The sequence below is a fragment of the Anguilla anguilla genome, chromosome 2 (assembly GCF_013347855.1).
Source record: "Anguilla anguilla isolate fAngAng1 chromosome 2, fAngAng1.pri, whole genome shotgun sequence".
Classification (NCBI taxonomy): Eukaryota; Metazoa; Chordata; class Actinopteri; order Anguilliformes; family Anguillidae; genus Anguilla; species Anguilla anguilla.
Genome location: NC_049202.1, coordinates 17,464,376 through 17,480,105, shown reverse-complemented (window position 1 = coordinate 17,480,105; position 15,730 = coordinate 17,464,376). Strand labels below are relative to the sequence as shown.

The following is a 15,730-nucleotide window of genomic DNA, read 5'->3' as shown; positions in this document are numbered from 1 at the left end:
AAAACTGCACAAGGGGCTCTCTAGAATACTCTTCTTGGGCTGCAGTAATGCTTTGTTCCCGTGAAACACCAGACAGAGCGCCCCAGAACAAAACCAAGAGATGCCGCAAGTCGGAGGCCAAAAATACAGGCTTCTAAACAACAGGAAGTGGCCTGCTGCTGTTGCTAGGCAGCTTCTTCTGTTGTTCCATTCGTGCCAGAGGAACAACCAAGACCTTGATGGAGAATACTGGAGGTGCACTTTAAAGCTATTTACATCTGTTTACGTCTAGGTTTCAATTTATCAAAATATTCTATTTCAATTTAGTCTTTTTTGGATCATTTATAGGTCAAAAGAGTCTGCTATGTTCTATTTTATTTCCACAAAGAAATACATTTATGGAGAATGGTCATTAATGTTTTATTGCTTGCTAAGAGAGTTCCTTATTACCAGCTCTGTGACCGCCAAAACTTCTCTTAGTTAAAAATGCAATGGCACCATATATGTTATTAATATATTTTGATTCATATACAGCATTTAATCAAGATTTGGGGAATCTTAACTGTGCACAAACATTTCTTAGGATGAATGTCGTATGTCCTAAAAAGATCCTACCCAGTCCTACTCCACAAAAAGCTAATCTTTTTTTGTAAATGCAGCAAGGAAGATTAAGATAAAGAAAGATAAAGAAAGAAAAAGCGAAACAGAGAGAGAGAGTGAGAGAGAGAAAGAGAGAGAGAGAGAGGGAGAGATGGGAGGGATGATGGAGAAAGTGATTGAAGGGAGGGCAGAAAAATGGGAGGGATGGAAAGTAGAAGGCAAAACCAAAGACCTGAGTTTAGCACCCTCCTTAACTCATTAACTTTCTCCCAGTCAGCAGCGTGAGTGACTTTTGACGGGACCGGTTCTAAGGTGAGCTAAGACTTCTCTTCTAATCCCAGCCATACCTCTGCACAACACTCCAGTACTTAGATTCAATGCTTAATTTACAGTTTATTTTAATAGGTGCCAGTGTTTTTGCATTAACACTGATATTGTACATACTGTTAATTTTTCTGCAATGCACATGATTAATTCCCAAGGAGTTCATGTTTGTTTTGTGAGGGGGATTTTGAATTTCTGTCTCATATCCAGTAGACAGTAGTGCTTGCATATTTGCTTGATGGTTTTGGCAGATAGATTGAGTTTGTCCACATTTAGACTTTGGTTTTCTTTTTTTGGCTTAAGTTTTAGTGTGTTGTTGCTCCTGGGTAATATTTTCATACTTGTTATGGGACTGGGATTCAGTTGGATTTGGCTGCGATGCTGTTAAAATAAGTTTATTTATTTGCATTGCTAATTAAATGTCTGCCTTTGGAAAGTACTTATTTTTATTTCATAGATGTGTGGCATGTGCATGGTTTTTCAAATGCCTGACACCAGACACTGAAGCTTACAAACAAACAGTACATATTATATGTACATATTATATATAATTATATAAATAATATAAATATTATAAATAATATATATTTAGAAACTGACACCCTACATGTACACATTTTTAGATTTATTTTTCTTCACTTAGTTAACAGTCTCTGGTGAATGGTCCTGTGTATGTAGACATATAGCCTTAATGTGCTGCAGAGCCCAAGATTGAATGTGACAGAGAGAGAAGAATGAAATCACAGAGACCAGTGACTGTACAGCCTGGACAGAACACAGCTGTAAGCAGAAGATAGTACATTACAGTACCTGAAACCAGCAAGTGCATGGGCATTTTTTAAAGAATGTAACCTGCAACTGGAGTTGCCTACTGTACAACTGTGTGTAGCACTGTATTTTATTTTTATTTTTTCTTGAGATTCCTGCTCATGTTCATGTAGCGTGTCTGTTTTTCACCATATTATACCTTTTAATGTGTGCGGTACAGAGCAGTGGTGTGTACTATGAATAAAGTGCATGGAATCAAAAAGCCGTAATTTAAGCAATATCCAAAAAACAAAAAAACAATATAATCTAACAAAAAGTTACATGGCGAATATGAAATATAATCTTAGATATTGACAAGTGTGTCTGTTTGTGCACAATGACAATGACTTTCTTTCTTCTTTCGGCTGTTCCCGTTCGGGGTCGCCACATTTGATTTAGCATATATTTTACGCCGGCTGCCCTTCCTGACACAACCCTCCCATTTATCTGGGCTTGGGACCGGCACTACGATTGCACTGACTTGTGCATCCCCAGTGGCTGGGTTTTTGGGGCATTGGCTGGGATACGAACCCAGGCCGCCGGCGTGGCAGGCGGGAGCTCTACCACCAACGCCCCTCACAATGACAATGACTGCAAACTAAAATTCAACCATAGCAATTGATCCTCATGTAAGTCAAACCAAATTAAACCAATCGGTCGTTTAATTTCTCTCTGATTAACCCCTGTTTGTGTCTTTATGGCAGACGCCGCGACAGCGAAGATGCTGGGCTTGTTCCTCGGCCCTGTGCTTTTCCTCTTGGCACACGGACTTCCCTCGCCGCCAGGATCCTTCCAGTTGCGCTTAGCCGGCAACAGGCAACGAGAAAATGAGGGCCGCTTGGAGGTGTTCTACAACAACGCCTGGGGTACCGTTTGCGATGACGACGTGGACTTGACGCTGACAAACGTTGTCTGTAGAGAGCTGGGCTTCCAGCGCGGCCTCACCTGGGCACACAGCGCCAGGTTCGGGGAAGGCCAAGGCAAGTATCCCACGATTGAGACTCAGAATGCAGTAGGTGTTGCAAACTTTCTACCATGCTAGTAGATTAGCTTGGTCATGCTAGAACAGCTGGTACCAGCATAGCCAGCATAATCATGTGTTCATCACATAACCAGTAACTAAGTTAGTCTACCAGCACAGCTGTTTTCATTAACAGCTTGACCAACTTGACCGGCATAAAACCAGCACTGCCCAGCTTGGACCAGCAATTATCCAGTTTGGTACTGTGCTGTCTTTTCAGTGATTGCGGTGAATTTTGATGCCCACTGGATTTAAAATTTTCATTCGACATTTCCCAAAGAGCCGTGGCCCCAGGCCACATTGCCTTGCTGTCCTGAAAACTTCCCTTTGATCAAAACGTAGAGAGGTCTATAAACCAAGACTAGAGAAAGCATAACGCTGGCAGAAGAACGCTATCATTATCATTAAGCAAACTTTCCAGCATGCCCCCATACCAGATACATTGTTTTGCTTGGAATCCTGTAATAGTTCTATGTAATTTACTACTTTTTAATGACTGGGATTTTCCACACTTAATTCTGAGTTTTGTATTGAGCATGCTCTTTAAGGCTTCAGTGGTTGGTTACTTCACTTTGTTTGTATTTTATAATGTAGAGGCTGTCAGTCAGCTGGCTTTTGGCTGCTTTTGGCTTCTGGCAGGTGCATGAAGTTATCAAATAGTTCTACTGTTTCTCCTACTACTTCTGCTCATAAGAAAATCTAATTATCATTAATAACATGTTCTCTATTATTACTGTAAATTGTAGTAAATGTTCTTTGGCAGATACCTTTATCCAGAGTTTTAAATCTGTCAAAATACATTGCAATCAGAGAACATGACAACTGTGATCATGCTACAATACTTTAAATATCACTGGAGCAACAGGGAAGATGAGAGAGTAAAGAACAGGCTGCAATGCGGTAAATAAGCACCAGGATGAAAGCGGTGCTAAAACATAATCACACAATAACTGTTTCAGAATATAGGTTGCGTCTGACAAACTTAACAAGAGCCACGTGCTCTCTCCCTACTGACATGCACCTAACAATGATCATTAGAAATAAGAGGCACATTTGCCTCAGGTCATGGTACAAAATAATGAGTGTAAAGATGACATTCCTGTATATAATGGAGTTCCAGTGGTGCCAAACCACAGTCCATATCAGCGCTGTTCATTTGCTTCATGCTCACGTACTCATTATAGTATAGGTGTAGTGTAGAGCAACTACCAGATTGGGGTTAAAATTGTGCTGTGTACACTAGCTTTGTGACAATGGTATTGCAAATATTACTTAGTTGATCATATCTCAGAATACCTTTAATAGTTCTTTAAAATTTGGGTTTAGTGAATTGTCTTCCCTATGTCAGTGGTTCTCAAACTCGTTCCTGGGGGACCCCTGTGTATGCTGGTTTTCATTCCAACCTCAACAGCAATCCCAGAATTTTAACAAGCTGTTAATTTCTCTTAATTAGCTGCTTTTCATGTTTTAGAGCTGGGGTTTCCAGTCTTATCCAGAAAGGGCCAGCGTGGGTGCACACACCTGATCCTGATTCTACTAATCAAGGTGCTTAGCAATGACTCTAGTGATTGATTAGTAGTATCAGGTGTGTGCACCCACACTGGCCCTTTCTGGAACCCCAGATCTAAAACATGAAAAGCACCTAATTAAGAGAAATTAACGGCTTGTTAAAATTCTGGGATTGGTGTTGAGGTTGGAATGAAAACCAGAATACACAGGGGTCCCCCAGGACCGAGTTTGAGAACCACTGCTCTATGTGATGGTCTGGGCGGTTGCGTGCTGTTCAGGAAAAGGTTTCCTCAAGACTGTGGTTCACTACCCCCTCGTAGGAGTGATCTGGCTGGACAACGTGCGCTGTGTGGGCACAGAGAGGTCCCTGGCAGAGTGCCAGTCCAACGACTGGGGCACCCATGACTGCACGCACGCGGAGGACCTGGGCGTGGTCTGCAGCGGCGAGAGGCGGTCCGGCTACCGCCAGCCGATGACGCCGGCGGTGTCTCCGTACGGGCGGGTCACGGCGCCGGTGCGGGGTCACGAGATCGCCCTGGGCCGGAACTCAAACTGGCCGCGGACGAGTTACCCGTCCACGTCGGCCCGCGGTCACAGCATCCAGCTGCGCGGCGGGTCCGACAACGCGCTCGCGCGTGGCAACGAGCGCCGCCTGCCGCGCGGGCACGAGATCCCGGCCCGGCTCGGGAACAGCGGTGCGTACCGGCAGCAGCAAAGCACCAGGCAGGAGCAGGAGAGACACCAGTACAGTCAGGTACGGCTTTAAAGAGACATCTCCTCCCCTCGCTACCCATCACTGTGGAAACTGCAAACTCAAACTTAAATATGCTTTGCTGCATACACATATGTGGGCATAGTATCGCAAAAACTGTTTAAATGAAATGTAATTCAACATCCTACAATTACACTAATAGTAACAATAACTGCACAAGGGAAACAGTGTTTTTCAAAAGCATTAATGAACTAATTTCTTAATGAGTGAATTGAAACACTATTTAACACAAATACAAAATCTTTTCTGCCTCTGACTGGTTCACTGTCTGACTTCCTCCATCTTTGCTTTCACTGTAATGCTGTCTCTTTCTCAACAGGGACAAGAAACTGCTGCACAGTATGGACACTCAACCCGACAGGAACATAACAGGGTTGACAACCACTACAATACGGTGAGCAGTGAGAAGAAAGCAGGATCCCATCGTGTGCTACGGGACTGAGGAAACTCTCTCTCACGCACTCTTGCACTGTCAGTAATGGGACTCTCTTTCTTAACAGGGCTACGAGGACCAATATCCGTATGGCCAGCAAACCAGACGAGAAGAGAGCAATAGCCATAATTCTGTGAGTTAATACAAATGCCTGTGTTGTATGAGTTATGTCACTTTCCTGCATGGGTGTTAATTGCTGAGGAGGCTGAAGGTTTAATTTCAGTGATTAACTGTACACCACACACCCTCAACCTGACCCTATAAGAAAAAAGATCCATTGTTCAATGCAGGCACTATGCAGTTCACCACCCCACAAATACTACCTCTCTGTATATTTAGACCCAAAATTTACATTTCACTATGTTCAGCTGGTGAGTTTCCACAGAGGACCTTCTGTTTCCATGTGGTTAGCCAGGAAGGAAAGACAGGTGGTATCGCTAGTTTGCAACATAAAAAGAAAGTGATGTTTTAACATGTATTTTTATGAGAATCCAGAACAGCACCTTTGTCAAGCATCTGGCGTATCAATGGTAAATGTCTCCTACCTAACAAATTGATGTCATCCTTATCAATTTACAAAAAACATGACTATAACTAGAATGATTGAAATAAATTCTCCATGAAGCTGAATGAGCTGAACTGATGCCCCTGTATCTCAGAAACCTTGTTCCACATCCGCTCCACATGACACTAACCATTAAATATAATTGATTTTAAATACTGAGGAAGGAACACTTACATTTTTAACTCTTTACCAAGAGTTTAAAGTCTACTGAAAAAAGTTGAGTGTGGATCTTGAATGGAGTTGCTGAAATTCTTTTTTTCTGCACACCTCTGCCTGGTTTCAACCTGTCGACTAAAATAATGTCAAAGTCTACTTCTCATTCCAGAGAATAATTGGGCTTTTCACTTTGACCCGCAGGCTCTCAGTAAGTTGAGGATCGAGGAGGTCCGGCTGAGACCCATCGTAGCGGGCGCCAGGAACCAGGGCCTCATCTCAGAAGGTGTGATTGAAGTGAAGCATGCTGGGAGGTGGAGGCACGTGTGTGACCAGGGTTGGAGCCTGAGCAGTAGCCGTGTGGCTTGTGGCATGCTGGGATTCCCTGCCGCAGAACAACATGATGTTGCCATGTACCGGTGAGCCCTGATTGTTTGTTCGTAAGACCACGCTGGCAAGTCATTCTCTTTCCAAATGTGTGGCGTGGTGTCAGACTTCTTTTCACTGCAATCTTCCAGTCAGACTTGTAGACATTGAGCTGGAAGAGGACACTTCTTGTGTAGCTTGTGCAGGGACACTGTGGCCATCCAGTATTTCAGATTGAGTAGATATGAACATCATCCCAACTGGCATCCCTCTCTTCCCTGGGCGATACCACAGCTGATGAGCCTATATGTTGTCCTGTAGGTCTGCTGGTTACATCTAGTACTGGCACAGTCCTAGAGATAAGCCTAGATTCTATACTAGACCTTGGGGCCCAGAAGGATGTTTCTTGACAGACATAATGTAGATGAGCGACTGTCAACAGTGGTGATATCCCGTTAAAGCTCAGTATAGTTACATACCTTACGACATGGCCTGTGACAGTAGATTTACCCGAGGAGGGATGAGCTTTTTGGACAGGGCTTCTACTGTTCCATCCAATGAGAATTGTTCCTGTGGTTGATGAGATGCCTGTTACTCATTAAGTAAACCACTCCAGAATGAGCTTTGAAAAGATAATGCATGCTTGCCTGTGATTTTCTGAATTGACAGACAAGGTTGCAGCTTTATGACAAGCTTATGAAAAAAATGTAATTAAACAACATCAGGGATAAAAGGTTTCAAAGAGAAATATTAGGTGCAGGAAGCAGGTGGATTTTTTTGGCTGTTGTGAAGTATACTGCTACAAGTATGTTGTATAGTATCCCAGCATGCTTTCCTGCTGGGATACTGCCCTGAAATTAACTCTTGATTTTCAACAGTGATAAATAAGAGTTTAAGAGTTTTTTTTACCAGAAAATTTGCATTCCCACCCACATTTCTGTTGGCTGAATGGGTGTTTTTGAACTTCAACCCTTTGGTTGTTTTAGTTGGTCTTTTCCCCTCAAAGTAATGACTGTGATTGTAATCTCTGACTCATGAAATCTCTAGATCTTTCAAGTGCCAAAAGATATGGAATTTCTTGATTTATATGAGTGGGCTTGTGTCAGTAGCTTGCCGAAAGGTGGTCAGTTGCCGGATGATGGTTGGTATGGATGTGCTTTTGATTAGACTGACCTGCTAATAACTCCTCGTAAGATAATTTTCATGTCTTGACATGGCAGCCTTTGTGGTTTCCACCTTTGTAAAGCTTTTGATTGCGACATATTGAATATACTGGCTATTTTCAATGCAAAGGGGTATTCCAGTTGTTCATCAGGCTGGCTAGACGGCTAGGAGGAGCTAAGACGGTGGTGACTTATGGCTCTCACAGCCCAATACTTAAAGAAGAATAGAAAATTGCATTTGTATTATACAGCTGTCATCTCTGGGATCTGCTGAGTTAATCGCTCAAAGATGAGATTGTTTTTAAGGATAATCTGAGTGAAAACGACCACTGTGGGGATTGTGAAGCTCAGTGTTTCATCAGGGTATTTGCTACAACTGTCTTAACTGGGAGAGGATTCTGGTGTGTGTTTGTGTGTGCTCCTGTGTGTGTGTGTGTGTGTGTTGGGTAATTGCATAATTACATGTTTGTGTGTGTGTAATTACATATATGTCTGTTTGTTTGTTAGTGTGTGTGTGCTTGTGTGTGTGTGTGTGCCCGCGCACGCGTGTGTGTGTGTGTGTATGTGTGGGGCATGACGGGCATGTGTGGCAGAGAGTAAGTGCCCTCCAGTGCCAATGTGGAACCTTATGGGATGCCACAGAGAATATAAAGCAGTTGGAAAAGGGCTTTTGGGAGGGGGAGACCATTGGACTCTACTGCAGGCCTCTATATTTAAACTTTAAACAGCCTCATTCTGAAGCCTAAAAATAACTGCCTGTCCATGTGGCACTATGACTGGACTGAGTCTCCACACAAGCAGCTGTACTTACCCACAGGCAGTTACACACACACACACAGGAGCACAGACTCTCACACGCACACACACACATGCATGCATGCAATTACATACAAACGCAAGTGTGCTCACCACACACTCGTTATCACACATATTGACAGTTTGTCTCCAACCCTTTTAAGAAGTCCAGTGTGACTGTATTGTTTCAGAAAAGTAGGTCAAACATAAAAGCTGAGGTGATAAAATGGGAACTATATCCAGAAGCTATTACACAAGGGTGGTGTCTCCACAAAGCCTAGGGGTGCTGCTTCCCCTGGCTTTGTTTAGAAATAAGAATTAGGAAATGATTTGTCTGACAGAGTGTTGCAAAAAGACTTAACTACGATTCCAATTTAACAAAGCCCAGTCTTACGTATGCCCAGGAAAGATATGTTTGGATCGACTAGAATTGGAGGCATGAAAAGGCTGAATGAGGAAAAGGTAAGCGAGTGAGCCGATCTTGTGAGAAGTGTCATTATCGCTGCCGCGTTTTGCCTTCCGGAAACCCTCTGGAAATCCACATGAGGAAAACAGCACAATGCAGCTAAAACACGCTGGTGCTTATCGCATCTGCTTTAAATAGCTCTTCAGCCGTGTCATTAAACTGTTGGAACGGCCCTGCGAGCGTTTCCACGATAGGCCTCCAAACCATGTCGAAATCCTTTTTTTTTTTCGTTTCTTGTAGGTGCTTGCTTGATAAAAAAAAAGGCTATTGTCGTATCTCATTAAGACCACTCTCTTTACCTGTCCTTTTTATGCTATGACGGATTCTCACTTAACACTGCATTTCTTCTCTGTGAAGCACTCCATAAAGTCACTTATCGGCACAAGACTGACAGAACTTTTAAGATTTGTGGGCATTCAATTCTTATTTCTGCCTCTAGTTCCCCTCAACAGCATTGCCAAAGCCAGTGTCTCGTAGTTTAAGGGCTCCTAGCAACACAGTGTTCTGAGTGATGACAGCTGTGTTTCTGGTCTTAATATTAATCCCTAACATTGTTGGCATAGGTCTCAGTGTCTGTAGTAGCATTTGTCTACATGTGTAGGAAGCTCAGTGGATTTGGTTTGCATTACTGTTTTGGGACAAACACTGCAACATCCTTCTCTGCACTCACAGCAACAGAAACTCCAGTGATTAACTGTTTTCTAATGGTGAAAAGAAGAGATAAAAAAAAACATTGTACCTGTGACAGGCATACAGTAGAAAGATAATAGCTTTCACATTTCCTCACTGGGCTTATACAAACTTCTGATGCCACATATTCCCATTCAGACCAATTTTAGAGATTCCCTGATTTAATAACTAGGCAACACATCCTTACCCTTTAGAAGTAACCATTAAAAGCCATTATATCCTATCCCTAAGAGCCGTAATGTCTGAATTACCCTGACCGTTTGCCTCAAAGTTGCTGTAAATAACCCAGCCACCAAAGAGACAGACAGACAGACACTGTAGTCTTAACCCAGAAAAATAGAGGACGTGCGTAACTTTTTATAGATCAAATTCGTTTCTCTCGTTTTTCAATGTTTTATGGTTTTCTTGAAGTAACATGCTTATTCTTGTTACATTGTTTGTGGTAATGATATACACTTGGTGCCTAGTGACATATTGCCTTTCAAGGCACCGCCTCTTACTGGTAGATGTGAGTGGGAAGGAAGTAATGTGCAATGGAGGGAAAAAATATATAGCAAGATGTGTTTTGATTGATTGTGCTGATTTTCTGCTGAATCTTCCAAAGTCAGCCTCACAGACTTGTGCTGGTGCATGTCCTGGAATATGGAATATGTGTTACAGACATGCTGTATGCCCTTTAAAAAGTTATTTTGGCTGACAGTGGTCACGTAGGGGTATGTTCAATCTAAGATAAAAGTCGTATGGGCTCTTTTGCGGTGCACCACTCAGAGGCTTCTGCGCGCAGTGCACTGGTTCACCTTATTGCTCACTGTGCTGTGCCAGTGCTGAGTGGGGCTGGGAGGCTCATCTAACTGTACACAGCATTGCCCATGGTGGCAGGGTTTCAGCTGGCAGGGGCATCCTCTTCCACTTCAGTCAACAGCGCCAATTCTGATTGGATGCTTGTGATCAAGCCTCTGGTGGATTGGCTGCCTGCATTGGCTCAGCTGGTGGGCTATGAGGGTAAAAGGAGCTGGGGATGACTGCATGAGTCAAGAGGATAAGAGGATGGTACGCTGGCAAGCAACAACAAATGTTTCTATAAAATGGAAATATAAAAAAAAGTTTGAGGTTAAAGTTAATTCTGCTTTGATTGAATTTCCTATCACCACCCCCCCCCCCCCCACCCCCACAAACCCTGTCTTTTCAGAATTGCGTCAAGCAAACTGTAGGGAAGTGGCGCCATCCTGGCCAAGCCTGGCCACAGTCCAATTGGAAATAAGATTTTTAACAACCATAGCAGAGTGTATGGTTGGTGTAGCTTGAAATAGTTGGAATGCAAAGCCAGCTGACTCCATTGCTATACTTTAACAAGGGGCTCAGTGGAAATCATGGCATGACAACCTGTTTTTTTTTTTTTTTTTCCAAGAGGATTGTTATCTAAATTCACAGAAAAAAAAACAAAGTAGAAGAATGAAGCAGGAGCGTTCTGTTTTCTGCACGACTACACAAAGTGCCCAGATAAGAGGGCTTTGTGGCGCTGGCCAAATTCACATTGTCATTATGGGCAAGTTCAATCTCTAATTTTAACAAAAAGGGGGTTTGGGGTTGAAGCGGTTTCCCGGGCTTCCTCTTTTCGGGTAAACAGAATGCATGGAGTCGCGATGGTTACTCGCGGTCTCTGCGCAATGCTGTGGTCGGTGTGCGGTGATGTGAGGTACCTGCTGGCTTCGCTTCGAGCATAAACCCCGACCTGGAGCAGGTTCAGCGGCCACCCCGAGGTGACTCTCCTTGTGTCCTCGCCGGGTTTTTGTGGGCACTGTCACGTAGCCTGGCTCCTCTATGTTTGGAGCTGCGTCTCCTGGAAATCCGGGTGAAGATTCTATGATTATAAGTTTCAAGGTCTAAGAAGGATTTTTTTTTTCTTTAATAGCTTTGCCCTATACTACTCTGCTGTGTCAGCAGTGGTTTCTCTCTCCCTCCCTTTCTCTCTCTCTCTCTCCCTCCCTCCCTTTCTCTCTCTCTCTCTCTCTCCTTTTTCTCTTTTAAACCATTTTTGCAAACCAAACTATCGGTATTTCTCTGCTGGAAATAGAATTTTTTCTTTGCTTAACGTGATATATTTTGTTACCATCATGTTGTTTTTTTTTAGCTTAATTGCCATTCCTTTGTTATGGTGCCTCTAAGTAATTTTCCTGCTTGGGTTTTTAATTTAGTCTGTTTTAATCATACCCCGGTCCTGACGAAAGTGGGTCAAGGAAGTGTCAAGGCTGGGTAACTGCATTCAGTGGGTTGCACAACCTCAGAGCAGCATCAAACCCAGTGCCTTCAAGCTATATGTTGACTCCTTGTTGTATCTTTTTTATGGTAGCAGAAGCACAGTCCTGGCTTCTCGCCTATGGTTGCTCAAGAGCTTGAAGGATGATACTGTATTTGTTGCTTGGGTGGATGAAAATTGCTCTTATGACAAAGCCCAGTAGAATCCAGTTGCTGGGATCAGACACACCACCTTGTACCTTAACACCTGCCTAATGGCTAAAGCTAAGCTAAGAAAGGCTGGACCTGGTTTCTGCTTGGAAGGCCTCTTGAGTAAAATTTTTGCTGGAAGTGACATTGATGGCTCTTGGATGATTTTTTTTTAAAATGGTGGTCCTGACTCGCTGTGGTCATTAAAGTATTTCGGACTTACAATGAGCCGTGGGGTTCCCTGATACCATAATCACATTTTTAGTCTGGTTTACTTAGTGTGGCTATTTAAACATTTGATAAACCTCCTTCACTTTAAAGGTGAGAGCTTGCAGCTGCAAAAGTAGTTCGGTTGTCACAATAACAGTTCTGTTGTCATCAAACAGATAGGCATAGCCCTTCTCTCGTTTGTCATTTGTCGGCTTATAAACTTCTGGGGTTTGGTTTAAGGCCTAATTACAGAGGCAGGTGAGGAGGAGAGGGTTGGAGAGGAAGGATTACTTCAACAAAAATATATAGAATGAGAAAAAAACCACACCTTTTTCAGTTTTTCTGTGTTTAGTCACCTAAAGAAGCATTGGGCGCTGTCTGTAAAATTCACCTCAAATTCAGATACGTCACTGTCTGTCTATCTGTCACCCATCTCCTGTTTAGTTAAACACTACGCTTCAATAGCATCTTTCTGCTCAGCTGGTTTCTAAAAAGGAATAATATGGGCCATTGCATAGTCTAAACAGTTCAAGTCTACATTGGTTATTTTTTCCAGTAACTTTTCTGCACGACTATACATTTCTTGCCACTGTATGCATAGTTAAGGTACACGTGTGACTCAAAATGACTGTCCTGGCAGTACACTGCTGACGGCTTGCTGTGCCATAGCCTTTAGTGTGTAAACTGTTTTTCAAGTTAAGTCTGGATTAAGGAAGAACTTGTTGAGGGCTCAGTGGGAAGCAGGTGCAGCTGTTTGGCTGGGCGCATGGGGCATTTATAAACCAGCCGTGCAAGTGCTAACATCCTGCTGTGCATTGCTATTTTTTTGGTTCATTTAGTAATACATATCCACGGCAGGAGTCAAACAGAAAGACACACTCCAGTGCATTGTGCACATAGCTTCTACACAGTAAAATGTCCTGTGTTGATTCGACTCCAACAGTGTTAATTCAACTCTTAACAGATAACATTTGATCTGACATTCCAGAGTGGGGGCAAATGTTATCTGTTAAGAGCTGACCTAATGCTGGTAGTGTTGAATTAACACTGGAAATTTTATTGTGTAGGTCCCAGCAATGGTTATTTGCATGATGTTACTGTAGCTTTGTTATATGTGCCTTATGTATAATTTACCTTAATAAAGCATATATTGTACATACAGTACACACATACTTATAATGTAATACAATATAACTACACACTATAAAGGATATTGCATATAGTACTCTTCATATAAGGATCTCCTTTCACAAGGGGAAAATTTGAATCAGCTAAATGTCTAAATTAATATAGTGAGCAGTCTTACAACCTGATTTTAAAATTTTGATTGCAGCAGCAACTCTGGTGACAATCACTAAAGCTTAGACAGTTATTATTGATAAATGATTAGCAAAACTTTAAGGTTATTACCATTACTTTTCTTTGAATATACTTCAAGTATTATGCTCCGCTACCTATTGATTTAATTGAAATTCCAAAGATAAAGTGTTAAATAATAGCTTTTGTAGTTTTGTCATACTGTCATACAGTTAATACCACTTATATATTTTCCAGAAAAGGCAATTGATCATGTTAAGCTAAAATCAAAATCAAGAGCTGGAGTAATTTCAGTCTGGGATTGGGAAGTAGAGGCACACTAGCTATATTGAGTGATACATGTTTCTGGGCTTCCTGCTGCAGACAGGCTTTTTTTTGTTTTTCCAAAGGTTTTTTTAAATGGTGAAACTCTTCAGATGAAGTATACTTTACTGTCTGGTCTCTGCAGCAACATGCTACTACGGAACCACATGGCAGACACATCCAGGCGGTTTTACATGCCTAGTCACCGCTGTGGAGGAACAGCTAAAGTTAGCATCTCTTCATCTTAATAAACCACATCGCCTGAAGCATTCTTTCCTAGAGCCTCTCTCTCTCTCTTGCGCACTCTCTCCGTTTCCACGACGCCCCCCCCCCCCCCAAAGCAGAAAATGACACCCTGCTTGTTAGAGATGGTGCAGACCACACAATCAGAGGCTGTCATAAATTCAGTGCAGATTCATGCGGGTGTGTTCCACAAACATTCACAAGCCTCTAGATGGGAAGAAATGTTGTGCAAGACATTAATTAAAATAATACATTATTGTCTGTTTTACATAGACTTATAGATTTGTTTAAGCTGCTCAATTCCCATACTGTGGATAATATATACAATGGAACAGAATACAAAAAATATTCACAATAATGATGACAAATAAGTTAGACAATTGCATGCACATTGCATACAATACAAGTACTGCATTACATGCAATGTCAAGTACATATTGTAAATACAATCGAACTAATAAAATAAAAAAAGCATTCCTGGGGGTCCCTGAGAATTTTAATTGAAATGGTACTGACAAAAATTTACAGTCTTATATACAGTCTAATATTGGAGAAAATTGCTTCTGTTTAATGTGCAAATTTGACAGGTCTGATTACAAGCCAGGCACACCAATAAACACCCAAAGTAATGGGGTAAGGGTGTGTGTGTGTGGGGGTGGGGGGTGGGGGGGTGTTCATTTTGGGAGTATCCACACATGGAACCCCCTCCCCCCTGCCCCCAGAGAGAGGGAGAAAAAAAACACAAAACCACTGCACGCAAACTTGTGGGCTTTGGGGCCAGCGTAGGTACAGTGTGTGCTCATACACCCGTCTGTGGGAGAATTAGGAAACCAGGCCACCTGGCCTGAGTAAACCACGTCTGCTTTCAGGCCTAGTGCAGGGCGATGGCTGGTCATGGCGCATTTCTCCTGTCCTCTCTCTTCTCTCCTCTCCTCATCTATCTTTTCTCTCCTCCTCTATCTTTCCTCTCCTCCTTTCATCCTCCTGAATTCCCAGACATGGTTGGTTTTTTCCAGTGAGAGGCAGGGCGCCCCCTGCCGGTCGCCAGTATGACTGGAACGGCAGGCAGGCAGGTTGCTTTGCTCTGGCTATGCGTTGCGACTGGAGGCATGTGTGGACTCTTGTTTGTTTCTCCCAGTGCTGCGAGAGGAGGTGTTCGGGAGTAAATGCCTCATTAAACTCCTTCTATGCCCCCTCCAGGTGTTTTCTTTTCATTTCTGTTCTTTACAACTTCACACGCTGTCGGGCCAGGATTAGCGCCCGCTGCTCTTTGCTCGTGTGCCAGGGTACCGATGCGAATCATAAATTGGAGGGAAGGAAGGGAGGGAGGGGGGGGGGTGTAGGGAATGAGCCGTGGACAGAGGAGCCAGTGCCCACCTGTGACTCTTGTCCCCTGGCCAGGAGAGTGGGATTCCTGCTTTGTGAGTCAACATACTGTATTCTGAGGACTGTGGGCTGGGGGGGTGGCATTAATCCTGGTCCTGGGTGAGCTCTGTGCCTGAAACCCAGCCCGACGGCTCTTGTATTAAACTTCAGTGTGATTTTCCACTGTTCCCGACCCTGTCCACA

The 15,730-nt window shown here is 43.0% G+C and overlaps 1 protein-coding gene across 1 annotated transcript in view; it reads left to right on the top strand.

The window, feature by feature from the left end:
- The first annotated feature begins 216 nt into the window (after positions 1 to 216).
- The window catches only part of LOC118219716 (lysyl oxidase homolog 4-like), a 35,842-nt gene continuing 20,328 nt past the window's right edge, over positions 217 to 15,730 (top strand). The window contains exons 1-7 of the mRNA XM_035403051.1: positions 217 to 234; positions 853 to 891; positions 2,415 to 2,690; positions 4,561 to 4,994; positions 5,332 to 5,406; positions 5,513 to 5,578; positions 6,368 to 6,582. Of these exons, the coding sequence (XP_035258942.1) occupies positions 2,432 to 2,690; positions 4,561 to 4,994; positions 5,332 to 5,406; positions 5,513 to 5,578; positions 6,368 to 6,582 (1,049 nt within the window). The 5' untranslated portion in view covers positions 217 to 234; positions 853 to 891; positions 2,415 to 2,431. The remainder of the gene's footprint in view (positions 235 to 852; positions 892 to 2,414; positions 2,691 to 4,560; positions 4,995 to 5,331; positions 5,407 to 5,512; positions 5,579 to 6,367; positions 6,583 to 15,730) is intronic.